The following is a 24,845-nucleotide window of genomic DNA, read 5'->3' as shown; positions in this document are numbered from 1 at the left end:
ACTGGCAACCTCCGCTCTCCGGCACAATGTTCCAACCAACCAGATATCTAGCCAGGGCATGTTTGGGATCTTAAAGACAATACTTTTCATTTTATCTTCCCAATTTGGTCCACCTTGACCACCTTATTTAAAATAAACACCTCCACACACATATACTTACCTTCTGATATCCTTTACCAAGCTTAGCATTTCCTTTTTCTTTAGTAATTGTCACCTTCTAATATACTGCATTTATTTTTAATTATATTACTTACCATTTGTCTCCTGCCAATGGCTCTATGAAGACAGGGGTCTTTATCTTGTTCATTGATGTATCCTAAGCATGTAGAAGATTGTTGGGTACATACTAGATACTCGATGACTATTTGCTGAAATGGATGAATTTCTCCATGAAGTATGGTGTTTATTGTAGCTTTTTGGTATGTAGCTTTTATCAAGTAAAGATTTTCTCTATAACTCTTAGTTGAGATCTTTTAATATCAAATGTAGAACTTTATCAAGTGCTTTTTCTGCACTTATTGAAATAGATGTGATTTCCCCCCCTTTAATTGAATAATAAATGATTTGCATTTATACATTTTTTTCTGTTGTTAAACAATCCTTATACTCCTGAGCTAAGCATTTCTTGATCATGTTCATTATATATCATTGCTTTGGAGACCTAATGTCATATCTAGGCTATTTAAGTCTATGTTGAGAAATAAAGAGGGCTTTTTATCTCGTTATAGCATCCTTATTCTAGCCTCATAAAATAAGTTGGCAGCTTTCCCTCTTTTTCTGGATTCTGAAACAACTTGTATAACAGAAAATATCTGTTCCTTGAAAGCTTGGTAGAACTCAATCGTAAAATTAGGCTTAGAGCTTTAGGGAAGGAGGATGAGGGTAAATCTCTTTTATTTATTTATTGTTAATGTTTTAAGCAGTTATTGGTCTACTCAAATTTTCTGATTTTTGTGACAGTTCTGGCGCTTCTCTTTTTTTTGTTTTGTTTTAGAAATACATGCTTTGTCTAGTTTTCAAACTTACTAGCATATCTTTGCTTATAATATCTTTTAAATCTCTTTGGTTTCTGTTATTTCCCCTAATTCAGTGTATATTTTTAACTTATACAACTCTCTTTTTTGATCAGTCAGGCTTACCAGAGATCTAAGAACTTTTAGTTTTATTCCTCACCCCCACCACTACCACCACCACACCACTGTTTCTCACTGATGTCTTCCTTTTTATTTCCTGTTCCTTATTTGGGTTTGCAGTGATGTACTTTTTCTGTATCTTAAATGCTTAGCTTATTTGTTTTCTGTCTCTTGTTCTCTGATGTTTTCAAATAAATGTATTTGAAGCTGTAAGTTTCCTTTTAAGTGTTATATGTATTTCTTAAACTTTGACCTTTTTGTCTTTTATTTTATTATTTTACTTTAATTTATAATTTTTTTAACCCATGGGTGATTTATTCATATGTCTTTATTTTCTAGATATAAGGCTTTATACCTTTAAAACTTTTTTTGTTTTTGTTTAGGGTTCTCTTTTTTTAATGAATTCTAGTAATAATTCAAAGGATGTCTTCCTTTGTTCATCTTTAAAGTTATAAATATCATAATAAATAGAATCTAAGATATTATTAATTATAAGATGCAATAATATTTTATGTTCTACTAAAAAATATTGGAAGTAAACTAGAACAAAATAATTTTTTTTTAAATTTTTCTGAAGTGAGAAGTGTGGAGGCAGAGAGACTCCTGCATGTGCCTGACCGGGATCCACCTGGCAAGCCCACTAGGGAGCGATGCTCTGCCCATCTGGGGCTTTGTTGTGTTGCAACTGGAGCCATTCTAGTGCCTGAGGTGGAGGTACTCAGCGCTTGGGCCAACTTTGCTCCAGTGGAGCCTTGGCTGCAGGAGGGGAAGAGAGAGGTAGAGAGAAAGGAGAAGGGTGAGTGGAGAAGCAGATGGGCACTTCTACTGTGTGCTCTGGCCAGGAATCAAACCTGGGACTTCCACTCACTCGGCCTGTGCTCTACCACTAAGCCAACCAGCCAGGGCCTCTAGGACAAATACTGTTTTATTACTTAGAATTTTCATTTTGGCTTGACCAGTGGTGGCGCAGTAGAGTATTGTCATGTGACACAGAGTTCCCAGGTTTGAACTCCAAGGCCTCCGGCTTGAGCTTGGGCTCATCCAGCTTAGGCACAGGCTCACCAGCTTGAGTGTAGGATCAGTGGCTTGAGCATAGGATCATAGACATGATCCCATGATCACTGGCTTGAAGCCCAAGGTTACTGGCATGAGCAAGAGGTCATTGCCTGGGCTGGAGCCCCCCCCCCCCCCCCGGGTCAAGGCATATATGGGAAGCAATCAATGAACAACAAAAGTGATACAACTGCGAGAGGTATTTAAAGAAATCCTCCTGGTTTTAGGAAGTTAAAACACTTGTATATAAAGTCTCAAAGAAACAAGTTAATTTTTTTTTCTTTTTTTTTTTTTTCTTTTTTTTTCTGAAGCTGGAAATGGGGAGAGACAGTCAGACAGACTCCCGCATGCGCCCGACTGGGATCCACCCAGCACGCCCACCAGGGGCGACGCTCTGCCCACCAGGGGGGTGATGCTCTGCCCCTCTGGGGCGTCGCTCTGCCGTGACCAGAGCCACTCTAGCGCCTGGGGCAGAGGCCAAGGAGCCATCCCCAGCGCCCGGGCCATCTTTGCTCCAATGTAGCCCCTGCTGCAGGAGGGGAAGAGAGAGACAGAGAGGAAGGAGGGGGGGTGGAGAAGCAAATGGGCGCTTCTCCTGTGTGCCCTGGCCGGGAATCGAACCCGGGTCCCCCACACGCCAGGCCGACGCTCTACCGCTGAGCCAACCGGCCAGGGCCGAAACAAGTTAATTTTTTAATGTAGGTACCAAGACTAATAATTATTGCATAAAAATAGAAGCAACATATTACACTAATAAAGATAGCCTTATTTTTTCTTCTCTTTTAAGGCAAAAGCAACAACAATCAAAGAAGCCCTAGCCAGATGGGTGAGTATGTGAGTTTTTTACTTATTTTAGAAGTGATACAAGGAGAATTTTTTAGATAGTTATTTAAATCAGATCATTCAATAAATGGGATCATTGTGGTATTAGAACTATTTAGCTATCTTGACTGTGATGGTAGATATATAAGCCTAGACATGTGATAAAAATGCATAATGGAACCAAAAGAGAACACAAATAGCCTCAGCAATCTTGAAAAGGAAGAATAAAGTGGGAGGTATCACACTTCCAGATATCAAGTTATACTATAAGGCCATTGTACTCAAAACAGCCTGGTACTGGCATAAGAACAGGCATATAGGTCAATGGAACAGAATTGAGAACCCAGAAATAAACCCACACTTTTATGGACAACTGATATTTGACAAAGGAGGTAAGAGCATACATTGGAGTAAAGACAGCCTCTTCAACAAATGGTGTTGGGAAAATTGGACAGCTACCTAAAAAAAAATGAAACTAGACCACCAACTTTCACCATTCACAAAAATAAACTAAAAAAATAAAAGACTTAAATGTAAGCCGTAAAACCATAAGCATCTTAGAAGGAAACAGGCAGTAAGCTCTCTGACATCTCTCATAGCAATATATTTGCTGATTTATCTTCACGGGCAAGTGAAATAAAAGACAGGATAAACAAATGGGACTATATCAAACTGAAAAGCTTCTGCACAGCTAAAGTCAATAAGAACAGAATAAAAAGACAAACTACACAATGGAAGAATATATTTGACAATACGTCTGATAAGGGGTTAATAACCAAAATTTATAAAGAACTTGTAAAACTCAGTACCAGGAAGACAAACAATCCAATCAAAAAATGGGCAAAAGAAATGAATAGACACTCCTCCAAAGAGGATATACAGATGGCCAATAGGCATATGAAAAAATGCTCAACATCACTAATCATTAGAGAAATGCAAATTAAAACCACAATGAGATATCATCTCACACCAGTCAGAATGGCGCTCATCAACAAAACAACACAGAATAAGTGCTGGCGAGGATGTGGAGAAAAGGGAACCCTCCTGCACTGCTGGTGGGAATGTAGACTGGTGCAGCCACTGTGGAAAACAGTATGGAGATTCCTCAAGAAATTAAAAATCAAACTGCCTTTTGACCCAGCTATACCACTTTTAGGAATATACCCCAAGAACACCATAGCACTGTTTGAAAAGAAGAAATGCACCCCCATGTTTATGGCAGCATTGTTCACAATAGCGAAGATCTGGAAACAGCCCAAGTTTCCATCAGTGGACGAGTGAATTAGAAAGCTTTGGTGGCCTGACCAGGTAGAGGCACAGTGGATAGAGTGTCAGTCTGGGATGCAGAGGACCTGGGTTCGAGACCTCGAGGTCGCCAGCTTGAGCGCGGGCTCATCTGGTTTGAGCAAAAAAAAAAAGCCCAAGCTTGAACCCAAGATCACTGGCTCCAGCAAGGGGCTACTTGGTCTGCTGAAGGCCCGTGGTCAAGGCACATATGAGAAAGCAATCAATGAACAACTAAGGTGTTGCAACACACAATGAAAAACTAATGATTGATGCTTCTCATCTCTCTCCGTTCTTGTCTGCCTATCCCTCTCTCTGACTCACTCTCTGTCTCTGTAAAAAATAAAAAAAATTTTTAAAAATTTAAAAATTAAAAAAAAAAAAGAGTAAGGACATCTTTATAAAAAAAAAAGCTTTGGTACATATATACTATGGAATACTACTCAGCCATAAGAAATGATGACATCGGATCATTTACAACAACATGGATGGACCTTGATAACATTATGCTGAGCAAAATAAGTAAATCAGAAAAAACTAAGAACTATATGATTCCATACATACGTGGGACATAAAAATGAGACTCAGAGACATGGACAAGAGTGTGGGGGTGGGGGGGAGGAGAGGGAAGGGGTTGGGGTAGGGGAGGGGCACAAAGAAAACCAGTTAGAAGGTGACGGAAGACAATTGGACTTTGTGTGATGGGAATGCAGCATAATCAAATGTCAAAATAACCTAGAGATGTTTTCTCTGAACATATGTACCTTGATTTATCAATGTCACGCCATTAAAATTAATAAAAAAATTTTTTAAAAAGAAAAAAAATGCATAGAACTTAATATACCCATACAAACATATTCACAGTCATATATACAAATGAGTACAAAACTGGGAAAATCTGATTTAAGTCAATGGATTGTATCAATATTAACATTCTTTTTTTATAATATTTTATTGATTTTAGAAAGGGAAAGAGAGAGAACAGGAAAGAGAAAGGAACATCTGTTCCTGTATGTGCCCTGACCAGGGATCAAACTGGCAACCTCTGTGCCTGGGGATGATACTCTAACTAACCAAGATATCCGACCAGGGCTCAATATTAATATTCTGGTTGTGGTAGTATACTTGGAAAATATTATTAGGCAGCATACACTGATAATTAAATTTTAAATTGTGTACTTAGAACCAGGTTAAATTACTATAGAGCAAATAGTTTAATGTCAGCTATGTTGTAAAGAGAATATCTTCCACCCTAGCCGGATAGCTCGGTTGGTTAAAGCATTATCCCAAAGCACAGAGGTTTCCGATTTGATCCCTGGTGAGGGCACATACAGGAATAGATCAATGTTCCTGTCTCTCTCTCTCTCGCTCTCTCCCTTCTTTTCTCTAAAATCAATAAAAATTTAAAATACAATAAAAGCAATGTGGTAGAACTTTTAAAAAATATCTTCCAGAATTTTTGGTATTTTTGGGTTCTATCTCAGTCTGAATTGTGTAAGGAGAAAGAAAGATGAGATGACAAAACAGTTGATCCTACAGGTCTGAATCTAATATTTAAAAAAGATTGTTTACACCCTGGCTGGTTGGCTCAGTGGTAGAGCATTGGCCCAGAATGTGGATGTCAGGGGTTCAATTCCAGTCAGGGCACACAAGAGAAGCGCCCATCTGCTTCTCCACCCTTCCCCCTCTCCCTTCTCTCTCTTTCTCTATCTCTTTCTTCCCCTGCTGCAGTCATGGCTCCATTGGAGCAAGTTGGCCCTGGGCACTGAGGATGGCTCCATGGCCTTGCCTCAGGCACTAAAACAGCTTGGTTGCTGACAAGCAACACACCAGATGGGCAGAGCATCCCCAAGTAGGAGGCTGGTGGGGTGGATCCTGGGGGCAGCGTATGCAGGAGACTGTCTCTCTGTCTCCAACTTCTCAGTTAAGAAAAAAAAAAAGGTTATTTAGGGACAAGTAATTCTGCCCAGGAAAATGTTTTTGTTGTTGCATTTTCTTTTGTTTATTTTTATTTCTTTATTTTTTCTTTTTCTTTTTTCCAAGTGAGAGGAGGGGAGAGAAAAAGACAGACTCTGCATTCACCCCAACTGGAATCCACCCAGCAACCCCTGTCTGGGGCCAGTGCTTTGCCCATCTGGGATCATGCTCACAATCAAGCTATTTTTAGCACCTGAGGGGGAAGCTCCACAGAGCTATCCTCAGCGCCTAGGGCCAATGTTCTCGAACTAATTGAACTACGGCTGTGGGAGGAGAAGAGAGAAAAACAGGAAAAGGGGGAAAAGGAGGGGTGGGGAAGCAGATGGTTGCTTCTTCTGTGTGTCCTGACCAAGAATTGAACCTGGGATATTCACATGCAGGGCTTACACTATAACTCTGAGCAAACCGGCCAGGGCCTGCTTTTGTTTATTAATTGACAGGTTCTTAAGGGTTTTTAAATATTACAGAAATTGGTTGTATTCTTTTATCATTTTTTTCTATTTGGTTAGGACTTAATAATGAATTATCTTAGTTGGTCATGTAGAAGCCTGGTTATCAGAATCAATATTAAAGGTCAATAAGTGAACTGGACCCTGGCCAGTTAGCTCAGTTGGTTAAGAGTGTCATCTAGAAGTGACAAGGTTGTGGATTGGATCCCTGGTCAGGGCACATGGAAGCAACCAATGAATGACTGAGTGGAACAACAAATGAATGCTTCCCTTCCCCCCTCCCCTTTCTCTCCCTTCCTCTCTCTCTCTAAAAATGAATCAGTAAAAAATAATTAGCCCTGGCCAAATAGTTTGGTTGGTTGGAGCTAGTCCCAGAGCACAGAAGTTGCCGGTTTGATTCCCCAGTTTAGGGCACATATAGGAGAAGCTCGATGTCCTGTCTCCCTCTCCCTGCCTCTCTCAATACAAAACAAAACGAACAGATGAACCATAAAGAATGCATGGATTTACTAAATTCTAATAATTATTTTGAAATAAAGATTGAAAAGTCTTGGGAAATTCTGGCCTCCTTTAACTCCACATTACAATCAGGGATCATTTTCTTCTAAATTTATTTTTATCACAGGAAGAGAAAACCAGTCAGAAGCCATCTGAAGCCAAAGAGATAAAGCTTTATGCCCAGATTCCCCCCATAGAGAAGATGGATGCATCCTTGTCCATGCTTGCTAATTGCGAGTAAGTTCTTGTCTTTATTCATCCTTCTAGTTGTCTAAATAACAGAATTTTTCCTCCACCATATTCCCAGATTTCAGGAACTCAGTTTTTCACTAATAGTTCTCGGGTGTGGGAGATGACTAGAAAATAGGCAGATTTGATTAGTAATTTACACTGTACAGTAATTGACTTTGCTATTTCAAGTAAAAAAATCAATTATTCCTCTTCAAGTAAAATCAGAAAGGTTATGATCATGTGTTCTATAGTCAGATTTTTGGGGTTTTAATTTTGGCTCTGCCACTTTCCAGGTATCTAATATTAGCCAAATTATTTGTAAAATATGGATAATAATAATACTTATTTCACAGGTTTGTTCTGATGGTTAAAATAGTTAATACATGTAAAGGAATTAGAAGAATAATAGGCATGCATTAGGTGTTCAATAAATTTAGTTTTCATATTTTTTGCATGACATTTACTAAAATATTAAACATTTTTTTCAAGAAAAAAAGACTAAAAATGTGTAATTATGCTCCCTTTAAAAGTTTGTTTTTATATAATTAAAGTATGTATAGAAAAATCTAGATAAATATATATGAACTATTAAAAGTAGTTATCTCTGGAGGAATGTGTAGGGTAGCTAGGATTACATATGATTTCTTACAATGTACATATCTGAGTGATTTAACACATGAGAAAATATTTCCATACATGCATATATGTAGTTCTGCTTTTTACAAAAAGGGATCATATAAAATGTATTATTCCACTAGATGGTTTTTATAGTTAACTATAAATCATGGACATCTTCTCAAGTTGGCAACTATAGCACAATCTCATTGGGGCTATAGTGTAGTATTATTCCTCAGATGATGGATGTTTATAGACTTTCCTCCTCTTTTTTTTTTTTTTTTTGTATTTTTCTGAAGCTAGAAACGGGGAGAGACAGTTAGACAGACTCCCGCATGCGCCCGACCGGGATCCACCCGGCACGCCCACAAAGGGGCGACGCTATGCCCACCAGGGGGCAATGCTCTGACCCTCCAGTGCGTCACTCTGTTGCGACCAGAGCCACTCTAGCGCCTGGGGCAGAGGCCAAGGAGCCATCCCCAGCGCCCGGGCCATCTTTGCTCCAATGGAGCCTCGGCTGCGGGAGGGGAAGAGAGAGACAGAGAGGAAGGAGAGGGGGAGGGGTGGAGAAGCAGATGGGCGCTTCTCCTGTGTGCCCTGGCCGGGAATTGAACCCGGGACTTCTGCACGCCAGGCCGATGCTCTACCACTGAGCCAACCGGCCAGGACCTCCTCCTCTTTTTCTTGCTATTATAATAATACAGTCAATAATCTAGTTCATATAACTCGGCATTTGCTTTATATTTCAATAGAATGTATATTCTAGAAATGAATTACGGGATCAAAGAATTCATGCATTAAAATATTTAATAGGTAACACCAAATTGCTCTCAAAAAGGTTTCTTTTGAATTTTCTACTATGTGTATGTATTATATTAACTTTTGTAATCACAAAAAACTATAAAGATTTCAAAATGAAGGAATGCATGCCATATCTGAAGGGGAAAAAATAATTCAGTATCAAAAGGAAATATGACCAAATATCATCTCCTATGGGCACTGGAGAAGTAATTTCTGATACACCATTTAAACTTTTCCCATATTAATTCAAGTTTTCCTTTTTCTCTTTAAGGAAGCTTTCACTGTCTACAAACTGCATTGAAAAAATTGCCAACCTGAATGGCTTAAGTAAGTGATCCACAATACTAGATGGTTCTTGGGTTTTTTATTTATTTATTTATTTATTTATTTTGTGGCAGAGACAGAGTCAGAGAGAGGGGTAGATAGGGACAGATAGACAGGAAGGGAGAGAGATGAGAAACATCAGTTCTTTTTTGCGGTTCCTTAGTTATTCATTGATTGATCTCTCACATGTGCCTTGACCAGGGAGCTACAACAGACCAAGTGACTCCTTGCTCGAGCCAGCGACCTTGGGCTCAAGCTGGTGAGCCTTGCTCAAACCAGATGAGCCTGTGCTCAAGCTGGCGACCTCAGGGTCTCGAACCTGGGTTCTCCACATCCCAGTCCAATGCTCTATCCACTGCGCCGCCTGGTCAGGCAGGTTTTTCTAGTTATTGGAGTAAACATTCCAGAGACACTACGTAATCTCAGAAGCTGGCACCTGTTTTAACCACAGTAATTGTCAGATAACAGAGAGAATATATTAATCATGTGTCTTAAGTTTGATTATCCAAAGAAAGTTACAGATACATAAGACCTGAACATTTTTTTTTTATTTTTTATTTTTTTATTTTTCTGAAGCTGGTAACAGGGAGGCAGTCAGACAGACTCCCGCATGTGCCCTACTGGGATCCACCCGGCACGCCCACCAGGGGGCGATGATCTGCCCATCCAGGGCGTCGCTCTGTCTCGACCAGAGCCACTCTAGCGCCTGGGGCAGAGGCCAAGGAGCCATCCCCAGCGCCCGGGCCATCTTTTGCTCCAGTGGAGCCTCGGCTGCGGGAGGGGAAGAGAGAGACAGAGAGGAAGGAGGGGGGGAGGGATGGAGAAGCAGATGGGCACCTCTCCTGTGTGCCCTGGCCGGGAATCGAACCCAGGACTTCCGCATGCCAAGCCGACGCTCTACCACTGAGCCAACCGGCCAGGGCCAAGACCTGAACATTTTAAAGCTATTTTAAAGCTTTTATACAGTTAGAATTAAGATATCTTAAATAAAAAAACAGAATTTTTATTATATATTTTTTGTTCAGATTTGTCTTGTGTTTCATATTATATTTAAATTTAATTTCTCACCATTCTTGTTTTTCCTGTGCTCCTTCTCTTTGTTAATGGCATTGCTGCCTACCTAGTTGCCAAGGCCTCTGACTCCTGTGCTAGTTTCCTATGGTTGCTAAAACTTGATGGCTTAAAACAACAGAAATTTATTCCCTCACAGTCCTGGAAGCCAGAAGTCTGAAATCAGTTTCACTGGGCCTAAATCAAGGTTTTGACAGAGCAACACTCCCCCTGGAGGCTTACAGGAGAATCTTTTCCCTGCCTCTTCAAAATTCTCATGGCTGCTTTATTCCTTGCCACTGTGGTCATAGTGCTTTCTCCTCTTTTGTCTGTATCAGTTCTTTCTCTTTTGAGGATACATGTGATTGCATTCAGGAAACACCTGGATAATTGAGGGTACTCTCCCTATCTTAAGATCCCTAACTTACATCTGCAAAGTATCGTACTTATTCTCCATATATGGCAATATTCACAGGTTCCAGGGATTAGGATGCACGTATCTTTTGGTGAGCCATGACTTAGCCTACCATACTCCCCCTTTACTTTCCTCAAGTCCTGTGTTCAAGTTCATCACTCAATCCTGTTAACTCAACTCTTTGAAAGATCTGTCAAATAATATGTTGCTTTTTCATTTCCAGGAGCTGCAGCTTTAATTTAGACTCTAATTATTTCACCTTAGATGGTGTTTATCAAACATTTTTTACCATTTTCCATAGTAAGAAACACATTTGAATTTATGAGTACATATATAGTATTCATATGACTACACCTATCAAATATACACATACACATATGAATTGGAAAAATGTTGATTAAATAATATTTACCCTTATAGCATAAGTTTCAGTGTAAAGTTTTTTTACACTTTTTAAACATTTTAATCAAGTTAATTTCCTTTATGAATGTATATTTTCCCTAAACTCAGATTGTATAGAGTATTATTATAAATATTTTAATTATATATATTTAATTATATATAATATATATATAATTGTATACACACATATATATTATGGCAAACAGTGTTCTAAGATATTAAAAATTCTTTAAAACACTAATTTTAATGAATGAATTGTGTTAGCTCATATGGTGAAGCTACCATCCATCCATACATTCCACTATTGTAGAGTTAGGTTATTTCTTAATTCTGTTTTTTAAGAGATTAAAATGTACATTTCTATGATACATGATCTGTATATTGCATTGTGTGCCCACCACCTAAAGTAAAATAATCTTCCATCCCCTTATATTTGGAACCCATTTACCCTTTACTAGCCCTCCACCCTTTTCCCTCTGATAACCACCACACTGTCATCTGTGTCTATGAATTCCAGTTTTATATCCCACCTATGAGTGAAATCATAAGATTCTTAGCCTTTTCTGACTGACTTATTTCACTCAGCCTAATATTCTCAAGATTCATCCATGTTGTCATAAATGGCAGTATTTCGTCTTTTCTTATGGCTGAATAGTATTCCATAGTATAAATGTAACATATTTTCTTTAATCCTTTATCGAAGTACACTTTGGTTTGTCTTGGCCACTGTGAATAATGATTCAGTGAACATAGGGGAGCTTATATCTTTGCAAATAAATGTTTTTGTTTTTGTTTTTTTAGTTTTTTGGGTAGATACTTAGAAGAGGGATTGCCAGGTCATATGGTATCTGTATTCTTAATTTTTTGAGGAACTGCAATACTGTTCCGTGGCTGCACCAATTTACATTCCCACCAGCAGTCAATGAGGGTTCCTTTTTCTCCACAGCCTCTCTAACACCTGTTGTTACCTGTCTTGTTGATAATGGCCATTCATTGTTTGTGAGGTGGTATCTCATTGTAATTTTGATTTGCATTTCCCTAATACGGAGTGAAGTCATTTCATTTTTTCATATATCTGTTGACCATTTGTATGTCTTCTTGGGAGAGGTGTCTGTTCAGATCCTCTGCCCATTTTTTAATTGGTTTGTTTGGTATTGAGTTGTGTGAGTTCTTTATCTATTTTGGATATTAACTCCAAATCAGAACTGTTGGTTGCAAATATTATCTATGATTCTGTTGGTTGCCTTTTTGTTTTGTTGGCAGTTTATTTTGCTGCACAGAAGCTTTTTAATTTTATATAGTCCCATTCACTTATTTTCACCTTTACTTCCCTTGGCTTTGAGGTCAAATTTATAAAATGTCCTCTAAGATTAAGGTCCATAAGTTTAGTAGTACCTTTGTTTTATTCTATGTAATTTATTGTTTCAGATAATATATTTAGGTCTTTGATCCATTTTGAGTTAACTGTTGTACATAGGGACAAACTGTAGTCTAGTTTATTCTTTGCAAGTGGCTTCCCAACTTTCCCAGCACCATTTATTGAGGCTTTCTTTTCTCCATCGTGTGATTTTGGCTACTTTGTTAAAAATTATTTGCCCATATACATCAGTTTTATTTCTGGGCTTTCAGTTCTGTTTCATTGGTCTGCTTTTCTGACAGTACCATGCTGTTTTGATTATCATAACTCTGTAGTATAAAATTTGAAGTCAAGTAGTGTGATTATCTCCAGCTTTGATTTTTTTTCTCAGGATTGCTCTGACTATTCAAGTCTTTCATGGTTTCATACAAATCTGATGACTTTTTTGTTCTATTTCTTTAAAAAATGATGTGATTTTGATGGGGATTGCATTTAATCTGTTTATTGCTTTGGGTAATATGGCCATTTTAATTATGTTCAGTCTTCTGATCCATGAACATGGAATATCTTTTTTTTTTCTTTTTTTTTAGTGAGAGAGAGAGAGTGAGAGAGAGAGGGGGACAGACAGGAAGGAAGAGAGATGAGAAGCATCAATTAGTAGTTGTGGTACTTTAGTTATTCATTAATTGCTTTCTCATACATGCCTTGATGGGGGTGGCAGCGTTAGCTGAGCCAGTGACCCCTTGTTCAAGCCAATGATCTTGGGCTTTAAGCCAGTGACCTTTGGGCCCAAGCCAGCGACCATGGGGTCATGTCTGTGATCCTGTGCTCAAGCTGGTGACCCTGTACTTAAGCTGGATGAACCTGCACTCAAGGCTGAAACCTCAGGGATTTGAACCTGGGTCCTCAGCTCTATCCACTGCACTATCACTTGGTCAGGCTATGTTTTTATTTCAGTGTCTTTTTCAGTCTCTCTCTTTTTTTTTTTTGTATTTTTCTGAAGCTGGAAATGGGGAGAGACAGTCAGACAGACTCCCGCATGCGCCCAACCGGGATCCACCCAGCATGCCCACCAGGGGCTACGCTCTGCCCACCAGGGGGCGATGCTCTGCCCCTCCGGGGCGTCACTCTGCCGCGACCAGAGCCACTTTAGTGCCTGGGGCAGAGGCCAAGGAGCCATCCCCAGTGCCCGGGCCATCTTCCCCTCCATCTTTGCGGGAGGGGAAGAAAGAGACAGGAAGGGAGGGTGGAGAAGCAAATGGGCGCTTCTCCTATGTGCCCTGGCCGGGAATCGAACCCAGGTCCCCCGCACTCCAGGCCGACGCTCTACCGCTGAGCCAACTGACCAGGGCTTTTTCAGTCTCTTTTAATAATGCTTTATAGTTTTCAGTATATAAGGTCCTTCACATTCTTTGTTGAGTTCACCCCTAGTTTTTTGTTTTGTTTTCTTTTGTTTTGTTTTTAAGTGAGAGACAGGGAGGCAGAGAGACAGACTTCTGCATCCACCCGGACTGGGATCCACCTGGCAAGCCCCCTGCAGGGCGATGCTCTGCCCATCTGGGGCCGCTGCTCCGTTGCTCTGCAACCAAGCTATTTCTGAGCCTGAGGCGAGGCCATGGAGCCATCCTCAGTGCCCAGGGCCAACTTGCTCAAACCATTGGAGCTGTGGCTGTGGGGAAGGTGGGAGGGAGGAAGGGAGAGAGAGAGAGAAAGAGAGAGAGGGAGGGAGGGGTGGAGAAGCAGATTGCCACTTCTCCTGTGCACCCTGACCAGGAATCGAACCTGGGGCTTCCCCACACGGGGTTGATGCTCTACCTCTGAGCCAACCAGCCCCGGCCACTCCTAGGTATTTTATTCTTTAGGTTGCAGTTGCAAAAGGAATTGATTTTTTTTTCATTTCTTTTTCTGAAGTTTTATTGTTAGTATATAGGAAAGCAGTGAATTTTTGTACATTGATTGTGTATCCTTCAACTTAACTGTATTTGTTTATTTCTAATAGTTTTTTGGTAGAGTATTTAGGATTTTCTATATAAAGAATCATGTCAGGTTTGACCTGTGGTGGCGCAGTGAATCAAGTGTTGACCTGGAACACTGAGGTCACAGGTTCAAAACCCTGGGCTTGCCTGGTCAAGGTACATATGGGAGTTGATGCTTCCTATTCCTCCCCACCTTCTCTATCTATCTATCTCTCTATCTCTATTTCCCTCTCTGTCTCTCTTCTCTAAAATGAATAAATAAAAATAAATTTTTTTTGCCTGACCAGGCAGTGGCGCAGTGGATAGAGCCGTCGGACTGGGATGCATAGGACCCAGGTTCGAGACCCTGAGGTCGCCAGCTTGAGCACGGGCTCATCTAGATTGAGCAAAATTCCACCAGCTTGAGCCCAAGATCGCTGGCTCCAGCAAGGAGTTACTCGGTCTGCTGAAGGCCCGCGGTCAAGGCACATATGAGAAAGCAATCAATGAACAACTAAGGTGTTGCATCATGCAATGAAAAACTAACGATTGATGCTTATCTCTCTCCATTCCTGTCTGTCTGTCCCTGTCTATCCCTCTCTCTGACTCATTCTCTGTCTCTGTAAAAAATAAATAAATTTTAAAAAATAATAATAATTAAAAAAATTTTTTTTTTTTTTATTCAGAGACAGCGAGTCAGAGAGAGGGACAGACAGACAGGAATGGAGAGAGATGAGAAGCACCAATCATCAGTTTTTCGTTGCAACACCCTAGTTGTTCATTGATTGCCTTCTCATATGTGCCTTGACCGTGGGTCTTCAGCAGACCGAGCAACCCCTTGCTCGAGGCAGTGACCTTGTGTCCAAGCTGGTGAGCTCTTTTTTTTTTTTTTTTTTGCTCAAGCTGGCAACCTCGGGGTCTTGAACCTGGGTCCTCCGCATCCAAGTCCGATGCTCTATCCACTGCGCCACTGCCTGGTCAGGCAATAAAAATAATTTTTAAAAGATCATGTCATCTGCAAAAAGTGACACTTTTACTTCTTCATTCCCAATTTAGATGCCTTTTATTTCTTTCTCTTGCCTGATTACTCTGTCTTGGAATTCCAGAACTATGTTGAATAAGAGTGGTGAGAGTGGGCATCCTAGTCATTTTCCTGATTGAGAGGAAAAGCTTTCAATTTTTTGCCATTGAGTATGATATTGCCTGAGAGTTTGTCATATATGATCTTTATTATGTTGTTACTTTCCTTCTATTTTGAGTGTTTTAATCATAAATCGATGTTGTATCTTATCAAATGCTTTTCCTGCATCTATTGATAGGATCATATGATTTTTATCCTCTGTTTTGTTAATGTGATGTATTATATTGTTCAATTTGCATAATCCTTGTGCCCCTGAAATGAGTCTCACTTGATTATCATGTATTATTTTAAAAATATATTTGATTTGTTAATATTTTAAGCTTTTTACATCTGTATTCATCAGAGATATTGGTCTACAGTTTTCTTTTTTTGTGTTATCCTTGCCAGGATTTGATATGAGGGTTATGTTGGCCTCATAAAATGTTAGGAAATATTGCCTCACCAGGCAGTGGCACAGTGGATAGAGCGTCGAACTGGGATGTGGAGGACCCGAGTTCGAGACCCCGAGGTTGCCAGCTTGAGCACACGAGCTCACCTGGTTTGAGCAAGGCTCACTAGCTTGAACCCAAGGTTGCTGGCTTGAGCAAGGGGTCACTCGGTCTGCTGTAGCCGTCCCCCAGTCAAGGCACATATGAGAAAGCAATCAATGAACAACTAAGGAACCGCAATGAAGAATTGATGTTTCTCATCTCTCTCCCGTCCTATCTGTCTGTCCCTATCTGTCCCTCTCTCTGACTTCCCACACACAAAAAAATTTAAAAATAAATTGGGAAATATTGCCTCTTCAATTTTTTCTGTATTTTTCTGAAGCCGGAAACGGGGAGAGACAGTCAGACAGACTCCCGCATGCGCCAGACCGGGATCCACCCAGCACACCCACCAGGGGGCGATGCTCTGCCCTTCCTGGGTGTCGTTCTGTTGCAACCAGAGCCACTCTAGCGCCTGGGGCAGAGGCCGAGGAGCCATCCCCAGCGCCCTGGCCATCTTTGCTCCAGTGGAGCCTCGGCTGCGGGAGGGGAAGAGAGAGACAGAGAGGAAGGAGAGGGGGGAGGGGTGGAGAAGCAGATGGGCGCTTCTCCTGTGTGCCCTGGCCGGGAATCCAACCCGGGACTTCTGCACGCCAGGCCGACACTCTACCACTGAGCCAACTGGCCAGGGCCGCCTCTTCAATTTTTTGAAGATTTTGAGAAAGACAGGTATCAACTCTACTTTGAATGTTTGGTAGAATTTACTAGTGAAGGCATCTGATCCTGGACTTTTATTTTTGGAGAAGTTTTGGATGGTTGTTTCGATTTCATTACTGTTTATTAGTCTATTTAGATTTTCCAATTCTTCATGATTCAGTATAGATAAACTTGATTTTATTTTTTTAAATGCTTGTCACAACCCACCAACTTGATTTCACACACAATTTGAAAAACACTGCCTTACGACTTTTGTTATAACCTCCTAACTGATCTCTTTGTCTCTTTCTGCTCTTCCGTTGACCTTTAGCACTGATACTAGAGTTTTCTTTCTAAAAATATTATTCTCATTATCATTTCTCCAGATCTGTGACCTTTAATAGCTTCCCTTTGCCAAGTAAAGACCAAATGCCTTGATACCATCTAAAAGCTGGTACCACCCTTTTACCCAAACACATTATTTTTTTTTTTGACTGTGCACTTGTTAATGCAATGCTTTTCATTGAGAACAGCCCCTTCCTCTAACAGGAAAATCCTATAAAAAACAAAATAATATTAAGAATGCCAAGTTTAAATGTCAGTTTTCTCTCTAGACTTCTCTACTCGCCATAATTATTATAATTCCTTCTTTGCAAACATTTATAACAGACTATCTTGGATTATAATAATGATTACCTACTTCATTACTATTGTGAATAATAAATGAGCTAGTATATATAAAGACTGAGAATAGTGCCTGATACATATAAATGTTCAGAAATATTAGTCATATTGGTCATTTTTATAGTTAGTGAGGAGTATGTTCTGTCTCTTTAGATAATGAGCTCCTTGAGGGCAAGCATCACATTTTATTAACTTTTTTTATCTTCTGTTCCAAGTCTTCATCTTCCCCAGTATCTTCTATAGTGCTGAAGAGGAAGTGTTTTCTGTTAGATCTGTACATAAGCTCAAACTATTCCAATTTTGCAGTGACACATTAAAAAATGTGAGATGTTTCATTTGTTTTCTTTATTTTTAATTATTAATTTATTGTGTTTACATAGATTCTAATGTCTCCCATGTTCCCCAGTACATCCTTCCTGTCCTCCTCCCTGTAACGCCCTCCCCCCTTCCCTCCAGGATTTGCTTTTCTGCTCTTGTCCCATCCTATCACCGTATCATCCCCTTTCCCTCTGTCCTCTTTTCCTCTGGTCCCTTTGATCCTGCCTCTGTCTCTATTCCGCTCCTCAGTTCATATTGTTCGTCGGATTCCTCATATGAGTGAGGTCATATGATATTTTTCTTTCTCTGCCTGGCTTATTTCACTTAACATAATAGTTTCCAGTTCCATCCATGTTGTCGCAAAAATTAATATTTCCTTCTTTTTCATGGCCCCATAGTATTCCATTGTGTATATGTACCACAGCCTTTTTTTTTTTTTTTTACAAAGACAGAGAGAGGGTCAGAGAGAGGGATAGACAGGGGGACAGACAGACAGGAATGGAGAGATGAGAAGCATCAATTATTAGTTTTTTGTTGCACATTGCGACACCTTAGTTGTTCACTGATTGCTTTCTCATATGTGCCTTGACCGCAGGCCTTCAGCAGACCGAGTAACCCCTTGCTCAAGCCAGCGACCTTGGGTCCAAGCTAGTGAGCTTCGCTCAAATCAGATGAGCCAATGCTCAAGCTGGCAACCTCATGGTCTTAAACCTGGGTCCCCCGCTCTATCCACCAAGCCACCACAATTTTTTAATCCACTTGTCCACTGACCGACACTTGGGCTGTTTCCAGATATTGGCTATTGTGAACAATGCTGCCATAAACATGGGGGTGCATTTCTCCTTTTGAGTCAGTGATATGGTATTCTTCAGATATATTCCTAAAAGTAGGATAGCCGGATCAAAAGGCAGTTTGATTTTTAATTTTTTGAGGAATCTCCATACTGTTTCCACAGTGGCTTCAGCAGTCTGCATTCTCACCAGCAGTGCAGGAGGGTTCTCTTTTCTCCACATCCTCGCCAGCACTTACTTTGTGCTGTTTTGTTGATGAGCACCATTCTTACTTGTCGGAAGTGATATCTCATTGTGGTTTTAATTTGCATTTCTCTAATGATTAGTGATGTTGAGCATTCTTTCATATACCTATTGGCCATCTGTATGTCCTCTTTGGAGAAGTGTCTGTCCATTTCTTTTGCCCATTTTTTGATTGGACTGTTTTTCTTCCTGGTGCGTTTTACAAGTTCTTTATAAATTTTGGTTATTAACCCCTTATCAGACATATTGTTGAATATATTCTCCCATTTGCCTTTTTATTTTGTTCATATTGTCTTTAGCTATGCAAAAGCTTTTTAGTTTGATATAGTCCCATTTGTTTATCCTGTCTTTTATTTCCCTTGCCCATGGAGATAAATCAGCAAATATGATACATTGCTGCGAGTGATGTCAGAGAGCTTATTGCCTATGTTTTCCTCTAGGATGCTTATGGTTTCATGACTTATATTTAAGTCTTTTATCCATTTAGATTTTGTTTTTGTGAATGGTGTGAGTTGGTGGTCTAGTTTCATTTTTTTTTCCAGGTAGTGGACCAGTTTTGCCAACACCATTTGTTAAAGAGACTGTCTTTACTCCAAATTGCTGTCACCACCCTTGTCAAATATAAATTGTTCATAAAGGTGCGGGTTTATTTCTGGGTTCTCTGTTCTGTTCCATTTATGTATATGCCCGTTCTTATGCCTGTACCAAGCTGTTCTGAGTACAATGACCTTGTAGTATAACTTGATGTCCAGAAGTATGATACCACCCACTTTATTCTTTTTTTTTCAAGATTACTGAGGCTATTTGTGATCTTTTTTGGTTCCATACGAATTTTTGGAATATTTGTTCTATATCTTTGAAGTATGTCCTTGGTATTTTAATAGGAATTGCACTGAATTTATAAATTGCTTTGGGTAATATGGATATTTTAATTATGTTTATACTTCCTAGCCATGAACACGGTATATGCTTCCACTTTTTGTATCTTCCTTGGTTTCTTTTATCAATGTTTTATAATTTTCGAGTACAAGTATTTAACCTCCTTGGTTAAATTTACTCTTAAGTATTTTATTCTTTTTGTTGCAATAGTGAAGGGTATTGTTTTCTTCATTTCTTTTTCAGACAGATCATTGTTGGTGTATAAAAATGCCTCTGATTTCTGAGTATTAATTTTATATCCTGCCACCTTTCTGAATTCATTTATCAGGCCCAGTAGTTTTTTGACTGCGACTTTAGGGTTTTCTAGGTACAGTATCATATCATCAGCAAATAATGATAGTTTTACTTCTTCTTTTCCAATTTGTATGCCTTTTATTTCTTTTTCTTGTCTGATTGCTGTGGCTAGGACTTCCAAAACTATATTGAATAGGAGTGGTGAAAGGGGACACCCCTGCCTTGTTCTTAAGGAGATTGCTTTTAACTTTCGCCCATTGAGTATGATGTTGGCTGTGGGCCTGTCATAGATGGCCTTTATCATGTTGAGGTATGTTCCGTGTATTCCCACTTTACTGAGAGTTTTGATCATAAATGGGTGCTGGATTTTATCGAATACTTTTTTGCATTTATTGATATTATCATGTGGTTTTTGTCCTTCCTTTTGTTTATGTGATGAATCACATTGATTGATTTGCGAATATTGTACCAGCCTTACCTCCCCAAAATAAATCCCACTTGATCATGGTGTATGATTTTTTTTCATGTATTTCTGGCTTCGATTTGCTAATATTTTGTTGAGAATTTTAGCATCTAAATTCCTCAGGGATATTGGCCTATAGTTTTCTTTCTTTGTGTTGTTTTTGCCTGATTTTGGAATCAGAATTATGCTTGTGTCATAAAAGGAGCATGGGAGTTTTCCCTCCTCTTGAATTTTTTGAAATAGCTTGAGAAGCATAGGAGTTAGTTCTTCTTTGAATGTTTGGTAGAATTCGCCTGTGAAGCCATCTGGCCCAGGGCTTTTGTTTTTTGGGAGTTTTTTGTTTTTTTTTTTTTCAGTTTTCTGAAGCTGGAAACAGGGAGAGACAGTCAGACAGACTCCCGCATGCGCCCGACCTGGATCCACCCGGCACGCCCACCATGGAGCGACGCTCTGCCCATCCTGGGCATCGCCATTTTGCGACCAGAGCCACTCTAGCGCCTGAGGCAGAGGCCACAGAGCCATCCCCAGCGCCCGGGCCATCTTTGCTCCAATGGAGCCTTGGCTGCAGGAGGGGAAGAGAGAGACAGAGAGGAAAGCGCGGTGGAGGGGTGGAGAAGCAAATGGGCGCTTCTCCTGTGTGCCCTGGCCGGGAATCGAACCCGGGTCCTCTGCACGCTAGGCCGATGCTCTACCGCTGAGCCAACCGGCCAGGGCTTTTTGGGAGTTTTTTGATAACTGTTTGTATCTCATTTGTTGTAATCGATCTATTTAGGTTTTCTGATTCTTCCAGATTGGTTTTTGAAAGATTATATTTTTCAAGGAATTTGTCCATTTCACCTAGGTTGTCTAATTTTTTGGCATACAGTTCTTCATAATATTTTCTTACAATCCTTTGTATTTCTGCTGTGTCCGTTGTTACTTCTCCACCCTCATTTCTAATTTTATTTGAGTCCTTTCTCTTTTTTTCTTGGTGAGTTTGGCTAAGGGTTCATCAATCTTGTTTACTTTTTCAAAGAACCAGCTCTTGGTTTCATTGATCCTCTGTATTGTTTTTTTAGTCTCTATGTCATTTATTTCTGCTCTGATCTTTATTATTTCCTCCCTTCTATTTCCTCTAGTCTTTACTTGCTGTTCTTTTTCTAGTTCTTTTAGTTGCAGGATTAAGTTATTTATTTGAGCTTTCTCTAGCTTCTTAAGGCATGCCTGTAATGCTATGAACTTCCCTCTCAGGACTGCTTTTGCTGTGTCCCACAGATTTTGAGTTGTTGTATGCTCATTTTCATTTGTTTCAAGGAAATTTTTTATTTCTTCCTTGATCTCATTGTTGACCCAGTCATTGTTTAATAACATGCTGTTTAGTTTCCAAGTGTTTGAGTGTTTTTCAGTTTTCCTATTGTAGTTGATTTCTAGTTTCATGCCATTGTGGTCAGAGAAGATGCTTGATATGGTTTCAATCTACTTAAATTTGTTGAGACTCATTTTATGCACTAATCTGTGGTCTATCCTAGAGAATGTACCATGAGCACTTGAAAAGAATGTATATTCTGCTGCTTTAGGGTGGAAGGTTCTGAAGATAACTATTAAATCCAGTTGATCTAGTGCCGCGATGGCGAACCTTTTTATAAAAACCACCCACTTTTGCAGTGCTGGTCAACCTGGACCCTCCCACCACTAGTGGGCATTTCATGGTGGGCAGTAGCGGAGCAACCAGATGGTGCTGCGGTTTGCCATCACAGATCTAGTGTGTCCCTTAATACTGCTGTTTCTTTGTTAATATTCTTTCTTGAGGATCTATCCATTGATGTTAGTGGGTATTGAAATCCCCTATTATTATAGTATTGCTGTTGATCTCTTCCTTTATGTCCATCAAAATCTGCTTTATATATTTAGGTGCTTCTATATGAGGTGCGTAGATATTTATAATGGTTATCTCTTCCTGTTGGATTGCTCCCTTTATCATTATGTAGTGACCTTCTTTATCCCTTACTATAGTCTTTGTTTTAAAGTCTATTTTGTCAGCTATATTGTATTGCTACCCCAGCTTTTTTTTCATTTCCATTTGCATGTAATATTTTTTCCCATTCTTTTATTTTCATTCTATATGTATCTTTTGTTTTGAGGTGCGTCTTCTGTAGACAGCATATGTATGGGGTACTGTTTTCTTATCCATTCAGCTACCCTCTGTCTTTTGATTGGAGCATTTAATCCATTTACATTTAAGGTTTTTGATATGTAGTTGTTTATTGCTATTTTATTCTTTAAAGTTATATTCCTCTTTTACTATATTCTTTTCCCCCTTTGTTCTGTTTACAACAAGCCCCTTAACATTTCTTGCAGTACTGGTTTGGTTGTAATGAATTCCATGTGTTTTTTGTTTGTTTGTTTTTGTCTGGAAAGCTTTTTATTTCTCCTTGAATTTTAAACAATAGCCTTGCTGGATAAAGAAGTCTTGGTTGTAGGCTCTTGTTCTGCATTACTTTGAATATGTCTTGTCATTCCCTTCTTGCCTCAAGTGTTTCTGTTGAGAAGTTGGATGTCATCCTTATGGGGGCTCCTTTGTAGGTGATAGCCTTTTTTCTCTAGCAGCTTTTAATATTTTCTCTTTATCTCTTAGCTTTGGTATTTTAATTGTGATGTGTCTTGGTATAGATTTTTTTGGGTTTCTCTTTAATGGAATTTTCTGTGCTTCTTGAACCTGTATGACTTTTTCCTGCATCAATTTAGGGAAGTTTTCAGCTATGATTTAATTGAACAAGCTCTCTATCCCTTGTTTTTTCTCTTCTTCTTCAGGAACCCCTATGATGCGGATGTTGTTTCTCTTTAGGTTGTCACAGAGCTCTCTTAGAGTGTTATAAAGTACTGCACCGCAGATTTTGAAAGGCACCATACCTCACTTCATTGAGTTCATGTAGAGACACCCAGTCCAGATAAATTTTGAAGAGTTTTATTAAAGGAGGAAATTTTAATATGCCGGCTGCATATGGCTGACATGGGGCATCTGCAGGCCCAAATCGTGCAGCCCCAGAAATAGTTCAGGGGCTGCTTATATACCCTTGATCACACGCAGGCGGGGGAGAGCATGACATCATGGCACAGTCATTAACAGGATTATAACATTTGTCTAGGGTATACACAGAAACATTAAGACTTTCTAGGTAACACAATCAAAGATGTTTACAAATATTTCAGGGTTCCTCTTACCTCACTAGCCTAGAGGTATTTTACTCTCAAGATTCCAGGAAAGGGAGGAACTACAATCAATGCAAGGTGGTATGTAAATTCTGCCTCCTATTGAAAGGAAAGAAGTTTCTCAGTTAACCTTAATCCTTTCAGAGAACTTAAAACCAAATGACCCTAGTTGTTTTTGTAAGTCAGGAGACTTCTACATTCCTCTCCCTCCCCTCCCTAAAGAAGGGATGGGACAGGAAAGCCTGACCTTTCCTCTCAGAATATCAATATTAATTTGCAGCTTTTTGGTGCCTTACAACAATCCCCACTGGCTTTATGTCCTAAGTCAAATCTTTGACTTAAAAGCATAAGGCTGTAATATTAATATCAATTTATAATATGTAACAGATATTTAATAGGCAGCATTAATAGTAATATAGTTCACTAAAGAAACAAATATTACTGAGTGATTTCTTATAAACTGCACAAATCTTTTGCAACTTACATAAAATTAACTGGCTTTTATAACAATTTACTTTTAGTCAGAACTCTTAATTTTAAAACTTTAGCCTTGAGTGACAACTAAGTTGTTTTTGTTTTTTTTTACCCTAGTTTCCCTTTTCCCAAAGTCTGATTAAAGAGAGTCGTTAGTGAGTTTTTTCAAACATTTGCCATACATAGACCAACCAGCCTTCGGTTTGTGGTTGGAGTAGGGCATGCCATTTTTCTACCTTAGCAACAGTTGGAATTGTCAGGATCATGGTGTGTGGAGAATCAGCCCTTAGGTGATGTACTAGATCTCCTGGTAATGTTGGAAGCACCTCTTGAACAGTCTTTTGAACAGTTTGCTGTGTAACCTGTAAATCCTGCCAGTACTTAAGGAAGGGGTGGTTATGTTTCCTTTACGATTTGATTCATGCATCTTATTTGCCCGAACCTTTTGGCGCCTGTGGGCACAATGTAACTTCAAATTCGTTTCTTATTAATATTGGGTTCCTTTCCTACTAGCTTTGAGACTGGACACAAATGCAGGTCCAACACTAGAATGGGAAAGCTAAATTTGGAAATAATTCTATATAGCAACTTCCTAACAACTGTTATTTTGTCCTATTCTAGAAGGAAAAGCTTTTATCTATTTGTCAATTTTTTAAATTTATTTTTTATTTTTATTTTTTTACAGAGAGAGTCAGAGAGAGGGACAGACAGACAGGAACGGTGATGAGAAGCATCATTATACGGAGTGAAATAAGTAAATCAGAAAAAACAAGAACTGCAGGATTCCATACATTGGTGGGACATAAAAACGAGACTAAGAGACATGGACAAGAGTGTGGT

The 24,845-nt window shown here is 39.5% G+C and overlaps 1 protein-coding gene across 1 annotated transcript in view; it reads left to right on the top strand.

Annotated features, from left to right (window-relative positions):
- DNAL1 (dynein axonemal light chain 1) overlaps positions 1-24,845 on the top strand; it is a 52,446-nt gene that overhangs the window by 3,472 nt on the left and 24,129 nt on the right. The window contains exons 2-4 of the mRNA XM_066388456.1: positions 2,974-3,012; positions 7,344-7,453; positions 9,135-9,190. Of these exons, the coding sequence (XP_066244553.1) occupies positions 2,974-3,012; positions 7,344-7,453; positions 9,135-9,190 (205 nt within the window). The remainder of the gene's footprint in view (positions 1-2,973; positions 3,013-7,343; positions 7,454-9,134; positions 9,191-24,845) is intronic.

The sequence above is a fragment of the Saccopteryx leptura genome, chromosome 6 (genome assembly GCF_036850995.1).
Source record: "Saccopteryx leptura isolate mSacLep1 chromosome 6, mSacLep1_pri_phased_curated, whole genome shotgun sequence".
In the NCBI taxonomy this organism is placed as follows: domain Eukaryota; kingdom Metazoa; phylum Chordata; class Mammalia; order Chiroptera; family Emballonuridae; genus Saccopteryx; species Saccopteryx leptura.
This window is presented reverse-complemented; position numbering and strand designations above follow the sequence as displayed.